The 21,995-nt window shown below is 59.1% G+C and overlaps 1 protein-coding gene across 5 annotated transcripts; it reads right to left on the bottom strand.

Moving 5' to 3' along the window:
- Window positions 1–2,046: 2,046 nt before the first annotated feature.
- Window positions 2,047–21,784, bottom strand: PGAP2 (post-GPI attachment to proteins 2). Of its 5 annotated transcripts, none has more exons than XM_059723454.1 (6): window positions 21,579–21,784; window positions 19,558–20,274; window positions 17,722–17,974; window positions 12,609–12,703; window positions 4,657–4,765; window positions 2,047–4,232 (listed from the first exon to the last, which is right to left on the bottom strand). In XM_059723454.1, the coding sequence occupies exons 2-6, from the start codon at window positions 19,852–19,854 to the stop codon at window positions 4,102–4,104; spliced, it is 885 nt and encodes a 294-aa protein (XP_059579437.1). In that variant the 5' UTR covers window positions 19,855–20,274; window positions 21,579–21,784; the 3' UTR covers window positions 2,047–4,101. The 5 variants fall into 5 exon arrangements, with proteins under 5 accessions (XP_059579437.1, XP_059579436.1, XP_059579438.1 ...); XM_059723453.1 differs by having other exon boundaries at window positions 12,597–12,703; window positions 21,579–21,781; XM_059723455.1 differs by having other exon boundaries at window positions 12,597–12,703; window positions 19,558–19,732; window positions 21,579–21,781.
- Between the last annotated feature and the right edge of the window lie 211 nt (window positions 21,785–21,995).

Raw genomic sequence — 21,995 nt, 5'->3', positions numbered from 1 at the left:
GCACCCACGTGGCCTCTGCTACTGCCTGGCTGAGCAGCCCTGGCCAGCTCCCTTTGCCTGCAGGCTGCCCTTCCCGCTGCAGCCCTGGGAGTGGGGGGTTAACTGGTGCTGGAGGAGCCCGGAGGCCGGGGCTGGACACCCCTTCCCCAGATCTGCTGAGGAGGCAGCAGCCTTGACCGGCTGGGTTTCCACACACAGGAATTTAATCTGCCTGGGGCTTGGCGCCGTGCCCTGCCCGCCCACGGCCCCTCCGCCAGGCGTGGAGGGATCTCACCCCAGCCTGGCAGAAGATGGCGAGCTGTGGAGACCCAGCTGGGGGTCCCTGGGCTTGCATCTCCCCTGAGGCCGAGCTCAGCTTTGCTAAGCAGGGAGCTGTGGGCAGGACCAAGAGGGGAGACAGGAGTGTGGCATGTCACACTCCCCCAGCTCTGCCACTGACCCGGCAGATGCCCCTGGGTGCATCACTTTGCCCTCCTTCCCCATGCTGGGGGCTGGACTCCAGCCACCCAGCGCCGCGGGCAGGAGCCGTCTCCTGCCCGTGGGCAGGAGGCGCGTGCTGGCTTGGCCTGGCCCCGAGCCAGCTGGGCCTTGCATTGCAGGGGCCTGGCTCCGTCCCGCCCCTGCTCGGCAATGCAAAGAGCCCTTTGTCCGGTGGCTCCGGGCAACAGAACCTCATTGTTCCCGGGGCCGAGGGATTTCACTAGCAAATCGGCCCGGGGAAGTGGGGCTGAGCCGGGGCGGGAGAGCGCTGGATCTGTGTGCAGAGCGGACTGGCGCTCCCTTCCAGCCCAGGGCAGGGCTGGCAGCACCACGTGCCACCCCTCGCTCCCGGCAGCAGGGCTACTGCAGGGTCTGAAGACCTGGATCCATCTCTGCCCGGCCTTGACTCCCTCCGGGATGCCTTGTGCCTCAGTTTCCCCAGTTGTACCTCGGTGCTAGGCTCTCAGGCGAGGGGTGGGGCGGCTGAGACAGGGCTCCTCGTGGATGTCCCAGCTCTGAACCCCTGTCAGCGCAGGAGGAGGGAGGAAAGCCTCAAGGAAGCTACTGCCATGCTGCTGCCCATCACCATGGCCTCTGGGCCCTGCCACACCTGCCCGGAAGCGGCAGGGCTGGGATGCTGGCAAGGGAGGGTGAGGGGGGCCGGCGGGGAGCGGCTCCCATGACCTCACTGGGTTTGCCCATTTCCAGCATCCAGAGATGAGGTCATGGCCAGCTGCGGGGTGGGGGGCTTCAATGCCTCCCAGCCGGCTCAGGCCAAGCCCTGCAGGCACACGCTAGCAGGAAGGGAAACTGAGGCACAGCGCTGGCCAGCCGGTGCGGCCATTGCAACCCAGGAGTCCTGGCTGCCGGGGGCTGGATCCCATCCGGGCAGCCAGGAGAGCCGCCCCTGATGTCCCATCCTGGAGTCAGGCCACGACGGACCCCAGCGCCCATCCCCATCTGGGTATGGGGCCGGGGTGCTTGGGTCCCTGGCAGGACACAGGCCCAGGTGGGAAGCGCTCGCCCTGGGGACCCCATGTCCTGGGCACGTGCTTCCCCCTGCCCTTCGCACCCTCCTTCTCCTCCTCTTCCCTGCCCCGTACCCCCAGTCTGCCCCGTGGGGGGCAGCGAGGCCCCCATCAAGGCGCCAGCCAAGGGAGCCTGCACAATGGGTGTCTGCGGAGGGTGGGACAGAGGCGGCTCCCCAACAAGGCGCCTGTGTGCGAGGCGGTGGCATGGGGCCAAAGGTCCCCCCCCCCACCCTGAGCCATGCTGCCCTCCAGCCCCGGGCCAGGCCAAGTGCCGGGAAGGTTGTGCCCCGGGGCAGCGGGTGGGAGCCACAATGGGGCCAGTGTGGCAGCCTGGAGGGGAGGGAGACCCAGGCAGGGGAGAGCAGGGCGCTGGCACCCAGCCGCGATTAACCCCTTCCTCTGCCCCACGGCATGGGTGGGGGGATGGCTGAGCCACTGAGGGTGCGCACCATCGTTGATGGGAGCCCCACGTGGGACCTCACGGACCCTGGGGCAGGGAGTCACCACCGCCAGCCCAAGCAGCCTGCAAAGGAGCTCACAAAAATACTCAGTGCTTTATTGCATCCTTGCAAAATATACATCTGGCTGTACAAGGGGCACGCGGGCCAGGCACACGCACACACACACACACGCGCGCACGCACACACACATCAACCAGGCAGGGAAAGCAGAGCGCCGACAGGGCTGTGCATGCAGGGTGCGCGCCGCGGTCCAGCGAGCTGCTGGGAGCCCCGGCTGCAATCAGTGCTGGGCAGACAGCTGGGGTGGCCTTGTGCTTGCTGGGCTCGGGAGCGGCCCGGCCCGGTGGGAGTCTCCCCTCTCTCCGAGTGGTCTCAGAGGCTCCCCGGAGTCAGACGGGGCAGGGGGCAGGCACCCATCGACCTGCCGGAGAAGGGGATCGTGTCCTGTCTGTGCTGCAGTCAGTGCTTGGGCCACCTCAATCAGCCCTGGGTCCTCCGAAACGGGTCCTGTGTCTGCCCCTACATGTACCCGGGGTCCCTGCTCCATCTGCTGCTGCCCCGGCCAGACCCCTCCTATCCCCTGGCTGCTGTGCTGAAGGAAGCTTCTCTAGCTTGAGCTTCTCCTGACAGCCCGTGCCCTCACCCAGGGGCTGCCCGCTGGGGTCTGGCCAGGGGGTCTGGCAGTGTGGGTCAAGAGAAGGGTGCATGAGGGGAACCCCCTGCTAGCTCCTAGCCAGCTGGATGCAGCAAACCAGGGGTTTACCTATGCCATGGTTGGCCAACGTGGGCTCCACAGGTGTCTGGACTCATGCCTCGCCACCCCACTGCAGGCCTGCTGCTGGCACGAGGCCTAAACCAGCATGTTTGGTCCCTCAGCTATGCACCCACCGCTCTGGCCCTCTGACCCATCCTTTCCGTGCTCTCCTCCTCGTGCCTGGAAGTCCCTGGAAACCTGGCACCCAGAGCCCGTGGGCAGTAACCGGCTTGGCTCCCAGCCCTCTGCTTTGCTGAGCTGCTGGGGCTAGCTCCGGCCCTTCAGTGCCCTGCCGTAGGGTCACTTTGTCCTGATCAGCAGGGCCCTGGTGGAAAACATCCGAGGGGTGATGTACCTGGGGCGTTCAGCTCCAGGTGATACAGCTGCTGGAGGGAGGCTGGGAGAGGGTGGCCACGCAGGTGGGGCCAGAAGCTGTCGAAATTCAGCAGTGCATTGGTACAGTGTACGCAGACCTCAGGAGCCATCGCCAAGCCCCCGCCTCGCTGCTGGGTGTCAGCCAGACGTGGCCCCACAAGGCACGGTGGTGGGGTAGCCGGAGGGGTCGGCACTGGGGCTCGTGCCCGGCACTTCCCACCTGTGCTGAATTCACAGGAGCAGGGGCGAGGGAGGTGGTCAGGAGGAGGAGCGTCGGTGGTGCTGTAGCTGATTCCCCTCTAAATAGTCCAGCTGCTCCTCCCCTACCAACTGGGCTCCAACCTGGGGCAAGAGCTGCTTCACTCAGCCCGGCAGAGCGAACCCAGGGTGCACGGGGGATCCAGCCCCCGGCTGCCCGTAACTTGGCCTGGAAGCTCAGGAGAGCAGCGAGGGGCATGCGGATGAGGATGTCGGCGAGACCAGGCTGATGCCAAGGTCAGGCCCTTTCCGGTGGTGCCGGCCAGGGCCTTCAGACCCCACAAGCAGATAGTCCTTCCTTGCAGGGGGTTTCCTCCAGCTTTCTTCCCCGCCATGGCCCAGATTGGGGACCTTGGACAGGCTGAGAGCTGGTAGGCAGGCAGCTCCAAGCAGCAAACCATGCTCACGGAGGATTCCCAGCCGGCCACTGGCTCTGCCCTTCAATTGGGGCCGCGATTGTTCCACGCTTGCAATGTTGTTGCAGAGGCTCAGATGCAGCGACGGGTCTGAGCAGCGTCTTTTGGGCAGGCACAACCCCCTGCCCCAGCCGGCTGTTTGGAGGCACCATTCACCATTGCAAACACAGCGGTGCCGCAAGCCTGCCAGAGACTCAGCCTGAATGCCCTCTTTGTTCTCCTGTCACGCCAGGGCTCTCCCCAGACGCCCGCTGCTCAGCACGGCAGTAGGAGTCCCATGGTCATCGTGGGCGCGGACAGTGCGGTTGTTGGGCGGGAAGCGTCAGCTAGAAGCGCTTGTCCTCCGGCACCGAGCTGACCACCAGCTCCTTGTTGCCGAAGTCCCAGAAGGCCGTCATGTGGAAGGCCATGTTGGAGAGGACCACCAGGTACTCCAGGAAGGCAAAGATGGTGTAGGCTGGGGGAGGAAGGAAAGACAAGGGGATGAAGGGGATGTCAGTGCAATGTCGGCTGGGGAGACAGCCTCGTCGCAGGAGGACTCCCTCCTCAGGGTCACAAGGCAAGTAAGACCCTCTCACCGAGGAGCCTGAAGAGGGTAGCAAGACACTCCTTTCCAGAGGGCCTATTTCAAACCCGGGCCGTGCTGGGAAGGGAGCTGTAACTGCCTCCTTCCAGGGCCCGGCAGGAGGCCTACCCGAAATGAATCGGGAGTCTCTGCTCATTGCTTCCACCAGCACCTGCCTCTCACCTGGCAACTTTCACCGAGGCCAGGCCCTGCGAGCAGGGCTCCAGGCTGGGGGCCGGATGCCAGCAGGGCAGGCCAACAGGGTGACCGAGTAAGCCAAGCGCTGCAGGCACAAGGCCAGGGTCAGGGCCATTACCTCCGGGCTGGCAGTACCAGTTGTGGTGGAAGTAGACGCACACGGCCAGGGTGAAAGTGAAGAGGTTGAAGACGAACAACAGCAGCTTCCACCTGTAGGACTTGCGCTCCTGGAAGAGAGCGAGGGAACAGGGTCACTTGCAAGCCTGGAGGCCCAGCCCCTGAGAGCGGTCCATGCCACAGCAGCCACATTGCAACCCATAACCCCAGCCTGTGAGCCTCCAACATCGGGGGAACAGGCCCCGCCGGCTGCTGACACGGCACGGCAGGGAAAGCCCCACGCTCAAAGGCAGCTCCTCCGTGCCAGACAGCTGGCAGATCCCCCCTGCAACCAATGTGCCTTCCCAGCAGCTATTGCCCCACCAGGCCAAAATGCAGGGTTGTCTGTCTCCCCGCTGGCTGCAGTGGGCTCAGAGACGGGGCTGCCCGGGTTCAACCCTGCCCCGACACCTGCTCACCAGGTGACCTTTGACAAGTCACTTATTCTACCCTGCAAAACAGGGATGAAATGCACAGGCTGGCACCGTGACACATGCTCTGTCAGATCTGCTCGGCCATGTGCCCTAGGCCTTCTGCTACCTTGCCCACGTACACACATGCCCGCCACGTGCTGCAGGCCTTCTGCGACCTGCACACACGGACATGCTCAGCCCAGGAGGAAACCACAGGGTTTGCCCCAGCTCAAATCACCCAGCGCAGAACCTGTCGGGCCCTCAATAGCTGCACAGACCCCCTGGCAAGGATGGCCCGTGCCAGGCAGCTGCTGTCTATGGGGCTGCTCCTGGCTTCAGGGAAGCCCAAGGCAGTTCGGGACCTGCCCGTTCTCAGGATCCTGCCTGTCCTATGCCACAGGCCATCGGTGGCTCCTGGACCAGGCTCTCCTGCTTTTCTGCCAACAGAAAGGGTCCCAGAGCCACCAAGCAGAGGCATCCTGGGGTCCATCCAGTGCTCCCTCCACCCCTGTATGGGAGCAAGTGTGCACCTCCTGCCCCCAATGCTCCTGCATCGGATCCCCCCCTTCCCCCTCCCCCCAAAAGCTGCCCACAGGCGCAAAGCCCTAGGCAAACACTTGGGCAGTCACTTCCCCATGGCATCGGCTGGGAGAAGGGATGGGAGCCACAGGCCCCAGGCTGGAGCTGGTTTTGGAGCTACACCCCTGCCCTCTGTGTGGGCAGCAACGCTGGGGCTAGGCAAGGAGCCTGCGTCCCGGGCAGGATGACAAGGGCAGAGGCCAGAGGGGAAAGGCTCCTTCTTACTCCTGCTCCTGGGCAGTGGGAGGGGGGTTTCCCCCAGTCTGACGCTGCAGAAACTTTGCTCCCCCGGGGCCGATGAGAAGGAGGAAGCTGCCAGCCGCCCCAGCAGTTTCCATCACCCCAGCGAAAGCGCGACTGGGTAGGCGCCAAAAGCAGCATGGGAACAGGCTGTCGCTGGAGGAAAACCCGGAGGGGAGGGCCAGCACCATGGCTCACACCCCAGCTGGGGATGCAGGCAGCTGAGGCTCGACCCCCAGCCCTGCCACTGCCTCCCCACATGGCCTTGGGCAAGACACATCACCCTCCTGCACCCTGCCTCCTCCTGCAGGTGGAGGTGAGGAGCGCTTCCCAGCGGGGACGGTCTGATACGGGCCTGCAATGGACACAGCCTGCCCGGCCTGAGAGAGGGGCTGGACCAGCTGGGGCACCGTGGCGGAGCTCAGCCAAGGCCCCTGACGCTCCGTTTCCCCGCCACGAAAGAGAGGAGCAAGCAGCTTAGGAAACCCAGCTCTTAACCCCTGCCCTACCCAAGGCCAGCCTCTGCCCACACCTGGCCGGGGGACACCCATTGGGCCTCCTCTCCAGCTGTTGTGCGGTGAGCGGGCCAGATGGCACCACTGCTGCTCTCCAGCAAGCGGAGGAAACGCTTGCTGGCTTCAGCCTGGCCCCGCCAAAGCCGGCGGGAGGATGCCGTGTCATGGCAAACCTGCCCTGGTGCCTGGGCCTGCGTGGGAAACGAGCCTGGGCGGGAGAGGCTGTTATGTCAGCTCTCGCACAGGAAAAAGCAGATCACCAACCACCTTGTTTTCATGCAGGTGGAAGAGCGCGCGAGAGCAAACAGCAGCGCTGCACTCCCGTGCCGAGGAGACGAGCTGCAGCCCGCGCCCCTTTGATCCCGGCGCCCGCCGGCTGCTCTGCCAGGGGCGCCGGTTGCTCCCCACATCCCTGCAGCAGGTACGGAGGTCTCTGGGAGGATGCAGGAGCCTGTCACGGCCTCCGAGACCTGCTCTGGCTCCGGCTGCAACAAGTGTCAGGGAAAGCTCTAACCCCCGAGACAGCCTGAGCTGCAAAGACCCCTGCCTCCAGCCCCGTCCCCAAGGTCAAGGGCATGCCTACAGAGGGGACTCCAGCCCTGAAGCCGGTGCTGGGACTAGCGCAGCCCGACGCCTCGGGCTCAGTGTGGAGCACGGCCTGCTGAGAAGCCCAGCTGGGCCTGGCTGTCTCCGGCGAGCTGCATGGGGCACATCAGGGGTGTCTGGCCTGGGAAGCCCCAGCCCCTCTATTTAGTCAGGCAGACAGTTGCCAGCCTCGAGGCGATGCATGACCTGTGCACTCGGGATTCAGGCGGCAGCCAGAGCTTCCTCCACAACACCCCCACCCTCCACAGCCAGCCCCTGCAGACTCTTAAGCCTCTCCAGGTATCTTCTACCATCCACTCAGCCATCCAGTTCTCCCCAGCAAGGCTTGGCTCGTACTCCCCCAGGACCAGGGAAGGACCCGACAGCCCGGCTGGGACTCGTGAGACCCTGAGCTGGTCATCCAGCTCCTCCCTGCCTCAGTGAACTGGTCTGTGGAGTGGGCACAGTCCCCACTTTGCCGGGGATGGGAAACTCAGAGAGCATTTGCAAAGCACGTAGTATCTCTGAGTGGGCAGCAGCGATTGCTTTCCCCCCCACGCCAGCCCCAGAGCAGGAAGGAGCCCTCAGAGCCCTGCAGAGGGAAGCTATTAACCCTTTTCCCCCAGACTTTTCAAGGACCTTTTCCTTCAGAGGCTTTCCCCCCAGAAACGTGCTGCTACCAGGAATTGCAGCATCCTGGGACTGTATCTGAGACCTCCACACTGCACAGGGCTGTGTCCCCAGCTCAGCATGTGCGTGCTCTGCTTCAGAGCCACATCTGAGGTTCCCACGCGGGGACAAGCACAGCCCCTGGGCTGAGAACAAAGTTTGTGGATATTTATAGCTGGCTCGTCCGAGTGACCAGCAGCAGCAGCAGCAGCAGAGCTGTGCTCTGCACTCGCAGAGCTCTGTGCATGCTGGAGGCACGAGGGAGGTTAATCTGGGGGAGGGTGTGAGCATGCTCGTGATTTGGGGCAGCCTCTCCTGGCTCCGAAACCAGCTAACAGCTTCAGCCTCGCTAGTGCGAATGGTGCAAACCCGCTTGCTGACGGCGAGCCCAGGGGTGGGGGGCAACAGCCACACACAGACTGCATGGACCGTGCTCCCTGCAAGCGCCAGGTGAGCCGAGGGCCTGATCAAATGTGGAAAAGGGTCACCCAGGACCCCTCGCAATGCAGCTTTGAGGCGAATGATTATCTTACGTGCTGCTGGTCCAAGGCACCAATGCAAACACGAATGCTAGGACCTGCTCTGCCCGCCACCTCTGGGGATGGACATGGTTAAATGCTTAAAAGCAGCGTAGAAATGAGCAAGTCAACGCAACCCCCAAATGCAAAAGCAGGGGGAAGCTCAGCTATGCTGACCTCACAGCAGGGGACCCAAACCCTTGGGAAAGGCCGTGCACCCTGTACATGAGAGGCAGCACCTCCACCCGCCTGCTGCTCTGGAGTCTCCTGTTCACACCACCCCGACCTGCTTCGTCCGAGAGCCCAGGCCGCAGCACGGGGGACAGTGAAATGGGTCTGCTGAGGGAACTGACCCGAGATAACCGTGCGCCCGGAGCTGCCCGGGGATCGGATGGTGGAAAGCGCGGAGCCCAGCGATGCCAGCTGCCACGAGAGTGAGACTGGTGTGTGCACAGGCAGGTTGATGAGACACAAACCCAGTGCCCTTCCTGGTGTTGGCTTCAACTCCCCTCAAGGCTGAGCCTGGGAACAGGGAAACGATAGAAGAGGGGGGGCTTCTGCACAGCCACCCCCAAGCACCTGGGGTCAGAGGGGCCCTGCCCGCCCCCACAATGGAGGCCAAGCTGCTGGCCGTGCCCCTGCTCCTCCGCCCGGCTCTCTCCTGCCCCGTTCTGCCTCTTTGGCCACTGCCCACTTCCTCCCACCCCCCACCCCGCTTTGCTGCAGCGCAGCTGGGTGCTGAACGCCAGTGGCTGGCACTTCTACTTCCCCATTGCGAGCAGACTCCCCAGCGCCTTCCTGCCCTTGCTCAAAGGCGGTTGCAACACACGCCGTGCAGAGTGCAACACTTTTGCAAGACGACAGATTCCTGTCACACACGCAGGCACACGTGTGGTGCAAACGCGGGGACAGCCGACGCGCTGCACCCCCCCTCGAACCAGCACTGCATTGGCCTGGAAACCAGACCCGGGGAGAATCCCTCGTGGCCCGTATGCCAGCCTCCCTGGAGCCCCTTCCCGATGGTCTCTACACACAGCAGACAGCAGCCATCAATGAGACACACGGCCCATCATCTACGGGAACAAACACCTTCTTGGGAGCCCCCTGGACTCGGCTCTGCAAACTTAGCAAAGGCGCAGGTTGCAGGCCCTGGGCTCAGCACTCGATCACGGAGGCCAGGATGAAACCAGGCTCGTTCCCGGTGCATAACACTGGCTAGTAATTAAGATTTCCACCAGTGGGGCTGCATGTTGGGGGTAGGGCTAAACTGGAACCCTTCCCTGGGGCCCCAAATGGGCTTGCTACCCTGCTTCCTTCCTGCTGGGAACTGCCTTCCGCCTCCTCTGCTGGACTCCCCCGCCCGGCTGCAGGGAGGTGGCAGGAAGGCGGCCAGCAAAGCGCCCAGCCCAGGGGCGGGAAAGGAGATAGGGGCGAGCGGTGTGCTGACATCACCCCCCACGACACTTCATTTGCCTCTGCCCCGAAATAATCCCCCCCACCCCCCCAACTCCCACGCTGAGAATTTCCCACCGGGTCAGCAACTGCTGCCCCAGCGTCTCTAATCACTGCTGAGACGGGCAGCCCAGCCTCGACGCTCTGCAGCTCGGCTCTGCAAGGAGGAGGGAGGAAGAGGAGGCGGCGGCAAGGCCACCGCTTGCTGCAGACAGGCAGAGTTCCCCTCCCCTCCCCCTCCGCCGCAAAATGCTCTTGATGCTGTAAGAGATGGGCCCGAGCCCTGGGTGCAGATGCAGCGGGGAACATGCAGGGCGCCGAGCAGCCTGGAGCCATGCTGGGTGCTCAGTCTCCCTCCCGGCTCCTCTCACCTGGGGGTTCGCAACCTCCGGCCTCAGCCCATTGTCCAGAAACCCTGCTGCACTGGATGCCTGAGCCCACCCCCCCATACTTCACCCAGCACAGCTGGGGGCACGTGGCCCTTCTCCAGGGCATCAGCAGGGTGCTGGGCAGAGCCAAGAGCCCTGGATGTCACTGGTGGGGCCTGCTAGGCTGGCGTGCAGGCGGGGGGTCTGTCCCTGCACAAATCAGGCTGCCTTGAGATATCCAAACAATAAGGGAGGGGCAAAAACCCCCCATGAGGTTTTGCCGTGAGGGACCCGTTTGCAGCAGGGCTGGAGGCACGACTGATCGGCGAGGGCAGGAGACTCCACCGCAGCCCCGCTCCCCTTTGCCCCAGATCAACGGCATTGGGCAGAGAAGCACGTGGGTCCCAAGAGACTTCTATCAGGAAAGCGACAGCACCACCTGCCTGCAGCCAGCAGCTCGCAACCCTCAACGCGGTCCAGAGAAATACGGGGACAGTAGAGAAGATGGACCGCAGGTGCTGGCAGGTACAGGAGACCAGCGCCAGGCTGCCCAGGTCCTTGTGCTAGCTCCATAGACCGTGGCCAAGCCACGTAACCACCCGGAGCATCAGTCCCCCCAGCTCTCAGGCAAAGCCGGTGCTGCTCCTCTGCTCCAAAGACGACTCTCAGTGCTTTCCCGCCCTGTGCTGGAAGGGAGCAGAGGGCTCAGCAGAGGCTGGGTCCATCCCTGGCACGCCTCATCCAGGCCCTGATGTGCAGAGCTAGTCAGCAGGATGGTTTCCAAGGCAGGAGGAGGAAGCGGCAGCCGTGACAGCAGCAGGCTCAGCCCAAGCCAACCCGTGGCATCCCCAGGACCCCTGGAGTGGGAACTTGGGGAGGCCAAAGGATGCTCCAGCCTGGCTGATGAGCGCTTGAATCGGCATGGCTAAGTGCAAGGCCTGAATCGACGCTGCAGCTGCTCAGGCACAGGATGACAGCAGCCCCTGCCTTGAACTGGAGGACCAGAGCCAGGCTCCGAGCTATTTAAACTGGTGGGACTTGCACAGCCAGCCAGCCAGGCACAACCAGCACACTGCAGAGGCGATGGGAGCCACTGCAACATGGGCTGGACACCGTGCCAACCCTGAGGAGAAGCAGCCCTTCATGTACCTGAGCCCAGCCATAGCCCAGGGCAGCTCTGGCCTCTCTCCATGTCTAGGCATCTACAAGGGCTCTGGGCTCAGCCTGGCCAAGCAGCCGGCAGCACCCCAATGCCCACTGCAGCAAGGCCCTCTGGGGTGCTGCTGGCTGCTTGGCCAGGTTGAGCCCAGCCCAGGGAGCAAGGCCCTTTGGGACCCGCCTTGTGTCTCCTATGGAGACACCCCAAGGGTCTTGGGTACCGGGAAATTGGGTACCGACCCCAGCCAACAGCACCAAGCACGGCACGCCCTACACTGCGCATGCATCCCAATGGGCCGGGTGAAATGTGAACGAGCCAGGGAAGGGATCAGTCCCGAGAAGGGGCCATTCAGTCACCCCTGTCTATACCCCCACCCCGCAGGGCTCTGAGCACCCTGCAACACAGGCAAGCCCTGCTGTTTACACCTCCCGAAATTCCCCTGCAGGTGGAAGGCGCCCGGCACAGTGCCCTCTATTCTGCAACTGCAGAACAAGCTTCTTGCTATCCACGTGCCTCAACCGCAGCCTGGAGGATGTGGCTGCATTACTGGACATATCTACAGGTCTCCCTGTCCACCCAGCTCTTGAGAATGGGAGCAGGGAACCTCATGGGGGGACTTCTGTCTCAAGGACCACTGCCGCTGCCCACCCCGAGCTCCCTGCATATCCAAATCAACCATCCCACTGGCTGCAGACGGCACAACAGGGCAGAAGCACATCCGGGGGTGAGGGTGAGAAGGAAGTTCTGGGCTCTATTTCTGACTGGACAGAAACCACAGACAAGTCGTGTCCCCTCGGTGCCTCCATTTACCAGCTGGAAAATGAGCTCAGCTCTTCCCCTTTGAAGAGTCCTCTGCAAAGTGAGTACGGATAGTGGGGAACAGCTCCAAGATCCTTAGGAACGGGTTTACGGCAGGACCGGGCACAGGTTGTCGCTTGGCCAACACTGCCCTCAGGTGGCGAGTTCCTTCCCCGCTTCCCCATACAAAACCAGGAGGCTTCACCCTTTCTCCAGACACCAGATCCCTGTCAGCAAAGCCACCAGACTCCCCCGTCAGAGGCAGGCAGACCCCCCCAGACCGAGTGCAGTAGGGGAGGGAAAACAGTTGGACACAGGAGACCTTAACCAGGTGCCGTCTTAAACACCGGCTCTGGTCTGTGGCCCAGAGTTTAGGAGAAGACAGGCCCTGAAAGCCTTCAGCCCTGCCCCGTTGACGTTTGTCAAGTGGGCGGATGCACGATTTTCATTCTCTGTAGTTCCTGCTGTTTTGCCAGCCTGCCCCGGCCCTTTCACACCCACAGAGAGACAGAGACAGAGCCACAAACCCTTCCCTCCACCAGGCAAGCGCCCGTCACCCCGCAGAAGCAGCAGCGATGGAAGTAGAGAAGAGAAAGGTTACTGTACCTCGGGACTTACTGTGTGTTTCTTAGTCATTCGCCACAGTATGCACGTCAGGAGCATATGACCCAAGGCCGAAGCAATAAAGAGGATGAAGGCGTTTTCGTGGACTGCTGCATCGGGGAGACATCAGATTTCCTGTTAGCTCTGAGCATGGGGAGAGGCCAGCAGCCCAGGCGAGCTCCCTGAGGAGCGCTGGCCTGGCGGGGCCGTCTGGCAGCTGAGTCGGACACGCTTCTGAACGTCCGCAGTGTAGCCCGGCGGCGAGCTGGGAACCGAGAGTCTGGGAGCTGGGAGGACTCCCCTGCCCCTCAAGGCTGGGTGCCTCCGGTGACAACCGAGCAGAAGGGAGACTCGGCGCTTGGAGCAGGATAAGGGGCACGGGTCTGAGAGCCTCCCTCTTTGGGGAGCCGTCGGTAACAGCACAGCTTAGTGGGACCAACTCCTAGGCTGGGGGGGTTAAAACAAGGCTGCTAGGCAGTGTCCTTGGATGAAATGGGGACACTGGGAATGGGAGGTCGAATGCCTTTGTGTCTATGGTATGCTCCGGATGCCTTAGTTAGGAGGGGGCAAAGAGTTATCAGCAGATTTTGCCTCCTAAACCCATCTGACTGCTGTATAAGTCTCAGGTCAGGGTCATTATCTCAATACCGCAACTGGGAAAACAGAGGTCTGAAGGGTGGCCTGCACAGATGGCCGGTGGTAGAAACCCACAGAGTCTCTGCTCCCAGTCCTTTGCTTTAACTATCAGACAACAGGTGAGAAGAGTGAAATCTGGTTAACTAGTCACCGGGACAAATCATCATCACTATGGTCTCGCTGGTCAGCACACTGAATTCCACTGATCTGTGCACAAAAAGCTTTGGAAAATTCATCATCTGTTAAAGCATAATTAGCTGTTTCCATACGTGCACACGTGCTAAAACACAATGCAATTTGCGCCTAATTAGTCAGCTGAGAAAGTCCTGACCCATGCCCTTCAGAGCCCCAGTCAAACTGCTCTATAACGAGAACCAGCACATGATTATCTGTATAATCGTATTGTTCTCACCGCAATGCCCAACGTTGACATTTAGCACTTGGTATGGTTGTAATATATGGCTTTTTTCTTCATGATAAATGTCTAACATCACTGTTTGTCACATCTCAACAGGGCAGGCAAAATAACTCTCAAGAAAGTTAAAAATGGAAAACTGCTGATAATTAGGCACCTCACCCAATCCCTAGACCTTGCTGTGCTAGCCTTGCAAACAAGAGCCAGGCTCTCTGGGCTCCTGATGGCATGCGGTTTCCAAGCTAGGCCAGAGAGATGCAGCCGGGTGGTCCTATGCTAGAACCCAGGAACTAAAGGTATTGTCATGCCTAGTAGCGAAGCCCCTGCAATTTTGAGGGTGCCATATTTCAATCTTAAACCTCCCTCACAAACTCACCCACCAGAAACCCGGCGCTCATCAGCAGCTCTATAAGCAGTGCCACCAAAGTACACTTGTTTCACGGAAGGAGAAGCTTGCAAATCTTCTTGACAAGGAACGATAACAAGGAAATAATCCCTTGTGAAAACAGCAGAGACAACTTGCCAGAGGCAATTAAATGAAGCTTTTTTTCGTTTCATGCTCCAATTAGATCCTGGAGCGGTCCCTTTGGCACTGGACCCTGCATTGGGAACAAGGAAGCTGATCAAGGCCAAAAAATCAGCTCGTAAAGAATGGGGCTGGGAGAACCGATGAGTGCTCCGGCGTGTCCCCTTAACTTTGCATGCATGGGCCTGCGATACCCCACTAGCTCTATGCTCTCAGTGCACTCGGGGACCAGCCTGAAGATGCAGCTGCAGGGAAGGTCAGATTTGGGTGGCAGGTGTGACAGAACAGGAACAGACTGTAGCAGCGATGGGGTCATTTGGTGTGATGGGAAAGTTAGTACTGGCCTGTTCCAAGACTTCGGGTACTTCAGGGAAGCAAGTATATCAATGCACTTCCAGTGCCAGCCCCACCCCTGGAGAGCTTCTGTGCAACAGTCACTGTTTTGGGGCATACACCGTCCTGATGCCTCTGAAGTAAGTGCCTCAGTGAGTTGAGGAGGGCACCTCAGATCAGCACACAGCTATTTCGGGGAGGAGCTAGCGAGTTCTGCTCCCCTGTTCCCCTGAGCGTGGTAAGAGTGAGGCGTGTCCATTCCTTCTCACCTTTCTCAACCCTTTCTCCCTCCAGGCTTGGAAAATCACCCACTTCCTATTGACAGCTGACACCTATATAAACTTCCTTCCCCTCCTAAAGAGAGCAGAGCGGTGGACCGCAAGCCCCAGAGCCTCCAGCCCTTTCTCTGGGGACCAGGAACAGCAGTTTCCTCTGTGAGCCTCACACCTGACCTGGAAGGCGTTTCTGGGAGAATTCAGTCTTGATGGCCCAAGCAGTCCCTGGTCCTCTGCCAAAGCTGCTAGCAACAGGGCCAACTCATGCCCTATTTAGGCAGCGTCTTTTGTTACATGGCAACTTGTCCAAAACCCGCAGGAATGAGACCCAACCACCTCATTCACAAAGGCCTCCTAACAAGTATCAGATGGCCACGGGGAGGGGACACTACAAGTGGGCACCAGCTTTTCAGGGCATCTTGGCATGAGCTGGGGAACCTGAATACGTACAGCATGCGAGTTCTGGTGGATTTGCAGAGCTAGGGAGCGGTTGCATGATTGCAGCAATTCGGGAGGTGCCTCCAGTCTGGCTGCCTATGGGAGGTGTCACAATTCTTCCAGAGGTGGCACAATGGAGTCGAATCTACCTACCCCTGTACCCCAGCTGGATAATGGGCAAGCTAAGCAGGGAAGCCATGTCCCTGGCCTGTCTACAAGGAGAGGAGAGAACTGACTAAACAGCATAATACACCCCCAGTGCTGATGGGGAGACGTAAAAGGACTCATAAGGACAAAAGGGGAAGCGTCACAGGGGTGCACAGGCAGTGCTGGGCAAGAGACTTGCACTCCTGCTGCGGTTAGCTGTAGGACCAGGCATGATCAGAGAAGGCAAGCTGGACTGGAAATACTCCCCTGTGCAGAAAGCAAGTTAGGAGCTATTCAGGAAGACTGTGAGCCTCCCCAGGACACCTGCCCGGGCCTGGACACCAATCCCGAGCAGTGAGGAAACTCAAGCTGGGAAACACCTGAAAGGGCATTATTTTTGTCTAGCCCTGTGTACTCAACTGCACGAGGAATGGAGGGCAATGGTGGCTTCACAACCCTCATGCAAAACCCTCAGCGGGACCATGGACTGAAGCTCCCAGAAGCATCTCCATCTGGAGGGCAAGTCGAGAGCCCACACCAGGGGTTGTTGCCAACTCTGTTCAGACTCCACAGCCCTAAAGGCCCATGAGACTGTGGATTGTGATCCCACACTCCCCTGCAGTGACCCAAGCCCAACCCGGAGCTGTTATAAACACGAGCCCACAATCGACATGCCTCTGCCTGACCCAGCACTGAGGTAAGCAGCAGCGTGAGGCTGAAGCAGGGAGGGGGTGTACATAGCACCTACTCAGCAACTGATGCGTGAGCAAAACATGACTCACTGGCATGCTCTGTGCACTGTAGAAGCACAGGTGGGGAAGGGAAAGGCTTGGGAAATAGTAAGAGCTTCTAGGGTGTGTTATTCACACCCTTCCCAAGTCATTTTTCCTGCTGACCCCTCCCCTTTGACACGCAAGGTGCAGTCTTTTCACATGCCCACTCGATAGCAAATGAAGACATGGGCTGCACTGCTCGTACCTGGCACGAAATCCTGCCCCCAACGAAGTCAACTCCAGGCCTTCCACTGAGTTCAGCAGGGCCAAGCTTTCACTTAGGGTGGAGAAGCTAACTCACTGCTTACATCATATATTCTTCCCCACTATGCTGGATGCCAAAAGCCTGGTTCCCTGGCCAGCTGCAGGAATATCACCAGCCCTCACCGGCTGCTTCCCTCACCAGAAAAGCGTAAAGGCAATGTGCTTCTCCCCGCTTCCCTCATCCTTGTCAGAGGAGACAGCATCAGGCTAGCAACCAGGTTGAGCTGCGTGTAGCTGCCTTGTACTCTGCAAAGGTATCTATGCAAAAAAAGGTGCCTTCTCTAACCCTCTGACCGCCCTCCGGCTTTCAATGCTGAGCAAAGACAGCTGTGGGAGAGGGCACGTCCTTCCATTCCCACTCAGGGCCTTCACAAACACCTCCCAACCATCAGGCCAAGCACGCCTGTTCAACCCAGCTGACAACAACGACTGGTTTCATCCCTGGTGGGATCCCAGGGGGATGAACTGGGCTCAGTGGGTTTGCAGTAGGTAGCTGGGGCTGTGAATTTGACTGACACCATCTGTCTAACTGGTGAGGATGTGCAAATGGGAAAGAACTCAGCTCAACCCAGCTTGGCTGGGATGATGGAGCTGGGGCTGGTCCTGCTCGGAGCAGGGGGTTGGACTAGATGTGCCCTCCTGAGGTCCCTCCCACCCTCATTTCTAGGAGTCTAGATTCAATTCTTAGACTCGGCCTGAGTAATGCGGAAAAAACATTCTTTCTCCCAGAACTAAGGAGCCCACTGCACTATCCCTGGACAGTCAGTATTTAGTCTAGATATGCACGTAACTGCTGGGCCTAGATCAGAGAATTAACTGTGTCAGCATAGTTACCACTTCTAAACACTTGTGATGAGAAAAGGCAGAAACACATCCTCAGGCTCAACATGCTTGAAGACTGCACAAAGTGTCTTAACAAAGCTCATTTTAACTCCACCTGAAGACTAACGTGGGAAATTTCATCCCAAAAGGAAACTAGTCAAGCAAAAGTTAAAACGTATGTTAGAACGGCAGCTAGAAGAGAAGACCCCACCTTACCAGCAGCAGGAGCGGGGAATTTTCATTTTCAGAAGTGCATCCCCAAAGGGATAAGATATGGTCTAGATGCAGGGACAGGAGCTAAGAAGCATCAAATTCAAACCCCATCTCTGACACCAGTGTCCTACTATGAGGCTTGACTAATTCATGCTTGCAAAATCCCTTGGTGACAGCTGCCTTCTATACAAGATCCAGATACTCTTATTATGGTGACATGAACCGCTGATTTTAAGGGAACGTGCGTGTGTGCGTGCACGTTTGCTGTGGGAAGGGAGAAACCTACCGTAATTTTCGGTTGAGGACACATATGTCAGAAGGAGGAGAGCAATGTTTTCAAGCAGGTTGAGCCCGAAGTTGAAGCGGCAGAGCCGAAGGTAGCGAGGGTGCGTGCAGTGGCAACTCTGGTAGTGGTTCCAGTACGCGATGGCCACCAAGATGCGTGGAGCCGAGTGCAGGCCGATACACAAACGCCACACATAACGCTGAGGGGTCTCACCTCCGATAGCTGCACTGATGGAGGGCAGGTAATTTGAGACCTAGGGAAGAAACAACAGTTTGTGGATCAGACATCAGGACTCTGTATTAGAAGGTCTCATTTACTGCTCTCTAAACTTTTACAGGCCAGATCCTGTCCTACCTATTAGGTGTCCAGATGGACTTAGGTGCCTAAGTGTGATGCTGTGCCACTGCTCAAATCCCTGAAAAGCTATTATACAAAAGTTGGCTTGTCCTCCTGCTTGCTGTTTTGTGTGACTTGGTCTTGAGGGGAAGAGGAAGTCGTGTTACAAACTTGGGTGCATTAAAGGTTTTTTTTCAGGTGAATGAGGATTGTGCACATAAGCACATAACAGGTGGAAGAGGATGAGTCCCTACCTTTTATAATCATAGAGAAAGACCCCCAGGTCTTCTAGTCCGACCCCCTGCTAAACCAGTGCAGCCAAATGTCAGTCTAACCTGCTGTGGAAAACGACCAGGGATAGAGACTCCACAGCCTCTCTAGGTATCTTATACAATGCTTTGCCACCCTCGTAGTGAGAAAGCTCTTTCTAATCTCTAACCTAAATTTCCCCTGCTGTAATGTGAGACCATTGCTCCTTGTCCTATCCCCTGCAGCCACAAAGAATAGTCCATCCCAATGCTCTGTAAAATCACCCTTTGAGTATCTGAAGGCTTATCACATCTGTTTTCTCCAGACTAAATAATCCCAGTGTTTCCAATTTTTCATACTGTGTTTCCCAGGCCTCTAATCGCTCGTGCTGCTCTCCACTGGATGCTTTCTGATTTGTACCCATCTTTTTTGAAATGCGGTGCCCAAAACCGGACACAATACTCCAAGGGAGGCCGCACCAACGCTGAACAGATGAGAAGTATCACTTCCCTGGACTTGCAAGAAACTATTCCATTAATATGGGCCAGTGTGCTATTGACTGTTTTTTTTCTTTTGCACCCAGAGCACACTGCTGGCTCACATTCAGATTCCAGTCCACAGTGAACCCCAAATCTTTGTCTGCAATCTGTAGCCTAGCCAGTCACTCCCCAGGCTATATCTGTACATGAGAGCCTTCCCTCCTACGTGTGGGACTTTGCACTTGTCCTTAATGGATTTCACTCGATTACTTTCAGACCATTGCTCCAGTCTATCCAGGTCATTCTGGATCCTAAATCCCTCCAAAGTTATGCAGCTCCACCTGACTTGGTGTCAGGTCCAAGGCATGAATGGAGATATCGAGTAATACCAGGCAAGCACAGACCCCTGGGAAACCCCCCTCAAAACCACCTCCCAATTAAAGTGAGTCATCAGGGGCTGCTCTTTGGAGCATGATGATCCAACCACTTATGTATCCACCTTCCAGTCTAGGTTAAACTACTGTATTTCCTTGGCTTACTAATGAGAATGAAAAATGCATAGCACAGAGGACATAATTATTCCTGTTTCACTGACGAGGAAACTGATAGAAGCAGAGAGTGATTTGTCTGAGATTACACGGCAAATCAGCAGGGGAGGCATGACACCAGATGTCCAGCCACCTACTCAAACCAGTAGACCACACCACCAATCCTAGCAGCCATACCTTTAACACACTTCCCTCTATGAGGGATTAGAGGGTCTGTAACTTACGCCACAGTGTGTAGCCGTCGTCTCCTGGAAATGGAACAGCAGAGACCAGATCACGCAGAAAAGAAACCCAAACAGCGGGCAACACACGGTCCCAACCGCCAGGGTGGTAAAGCGAAGTCGAAACAGGATCCCATCTCGATCCAGAGGCAGCGGTAACTGAAACATGTTGCTGGACCTAGAAGCAAAAAGCCAGTGTTTGACGGGTGCCCCTTCTCCCACAGGAGGACTTCCCAGCGCCGATGGCCACAGCAGATCCAAGCGATGCAAAAGGCCAAGGTGTGCAGCAAGTCGGCGCATGACCTTTCACATCCGAAACCCCAGGTTCAAACTCTGCATCGCCGGACTAAATACAAGCAACGTGAGTAACGGCTCAGATCTTCAGGCAGGTTGCAGTTTAGCTTCTGTGGGGGTTGAGGGGGGGAAGCTACAGCAGCGTTGATTCAGACAGACCCCCTAATCTAGGGGCAGGGTCAAGAACGGAGCGAGAAAGAGAGTCCCGCACGGACTAATCCGAAACGGTGCTGCACGTCAGTCGCTTCCATCACAGACAATCCTGAGAGCAACTCTCCGGATCAGGTCCGGAGGCTGCAGAGCTGGGACCCTGAACCAGCAAGGCTCGCCCGACCCTCCGGACCGTCTGGGGAAAACAGCGCAGCAGACGTTTCACAGCACGGATCCGGGCAAGTTCAGATCCTCAGCTTTTATCACCATCAGACGCTGAAATACATCAGAGGACAACGTTATCCCAGCACAATTTGAGCTACAAAAAAATTTGCCGGGTTGTGTCTAGACCCCTCTTTATTAACCAGGGTGCCTTGCCTCTCGCTCGAGCCTCGTGGCCCCCTTTTCCAGCCTGCAGACTAATATAGACTCATAGAAATCATAGAGAAGTGGGGCTGGAAGGCACCTCCAAAGAGTATGTAGTCTAACCCTCGGCCTGAGGCAGGATCATCCCAATCCAAGCCATAATCTAACCTCCTAGTAAAACTACCATCAACCCCGGCACGGCACAAGTCTGCACACCACGCACCTGCCACGAGCGAAGCAGGGCGACCACAACAGTCAGTGTCCTGCTTCTATAAAAGATAGTTAAAATACACTCGGGGCGATCCCACGAAAACGGACATTATCACAGAAAACGAGGGGGGGAAGGGACCTCCGGTCCAACCCCTTGCTCCAAGCAGGACCAGCCCCAATTATATATCATTGCAGGCTTACAAATCCCCTGACATACACAACAGAAGCAGGGGAGGCAACCAGCACGGCCCAGAAACCTGGGAAATCCCCATAGCCGAGCGCAGGCATCGCTACGCCTACTACGTTTTATCGAACCTCTCCTTGCGACGGAGCCCACAGCTTTCCGGAGAGGCGCCCGTCTATCCCGCTCCAACAACGAACACGCTGCCGCGAGATCCGACCGAAACCGAGTTTGCTGCCGCGGGGGGGCCGCGTCCTCCTCTTCGAGCTGGATTTGCCGAGAGCGCTCCCGCAAATCCCTCGGGGTCAGAGGCGGTCACGTGAAGCAGCACGGGCAGGTGTGCATCACGCATTGAACACGCGCGGGCTTGCACGGGGGGGGGGGGGGGGGGGATGACGACTCAGCGGGCATCGTGATTCGCACGCCCCGTCGTAACACCGAATCGCGCCGAATCCCAGCTCCCCCCCCCCCGTCGGCAAATGACAACCGCGCGCTCTCCCGGCGGACTTTGCTCGGAGCCGGCCTTGCCCCGGTTGCAACGCGGACACGCCGCGCCTCAAAGCACCCCCGTGCCCGTCTCCCCTCACCCCTCACACGCGCCTGGCACCAATAACCTGAAGTCTGCTCCCATTTGCACCGCTTTAATCCCCCCCCCCCACACTGCAAACGTGAGGTCACAAGATCTCCCGCACCCCCCCTGCCCCTGGGGACCCCCCCACGGGCCCCAGCACCCCTCCCAGTGCCCCCCACATGCCCCCAGTTGTCGTCAGCGCCCCCCCCCCCGGGACCCCTGAGGGAGGCGGGCGCGGGGGGGGGGACTCACGGCGCGCGGCGGCCGGGCCGGGCGGCGGGGCGGAGCCGGCGGCGCAGTCAGCCCAGCGGGCGGAGCCGGCCCGCCCCTCTGGATGCAGCTGCGCATCCCTCCCGCAAAACGGCTGCGGGGGGAGACTTCCCGTGGCGGGGTGCGGGGAGCCGCGCATGCGCACATCAACCCTGTGCCGGCGTGCGGACGTGTTTGGCGGCTCCCCCCCCCCTCACTATGGGAACCGCAGGCCGCCCCTCTGATTGGCCCCGCCCCGCCTTTCGGGCAGCGGTTCGAAAAGCCCCGGATGTCGGCTGGGCGCGAGGGGATTGCTGGGCCTTCCCCCCCTCGGCCAATCAGAACGCGACCCCGCGGCCCAATCAGCGCGGGGGAAGGCGCTCTTGCCCAATGAGAGCCGGGCAACTTCGGTTTCGAACC

Source organism: Alligator mississippiensis, chromosome 1 (assembly GCF_030867095.1).
Source record: "Alligator mississippiensis isolate rAllMis1 chromosome 1, rAllMis1, whole genome shotgun sequence".
Classification (NCBI taxonomy): Eukaryota; Metazoa; Chordata; order Crocodylia; family Alligatoridae; genus Alligator; species Alligator mississippiensis.
The sequence above is the reverse complement of the archived record's forward strand: the minus strand, read 5'-3'. Positions and strand labels throughout refer to the sequence as shown.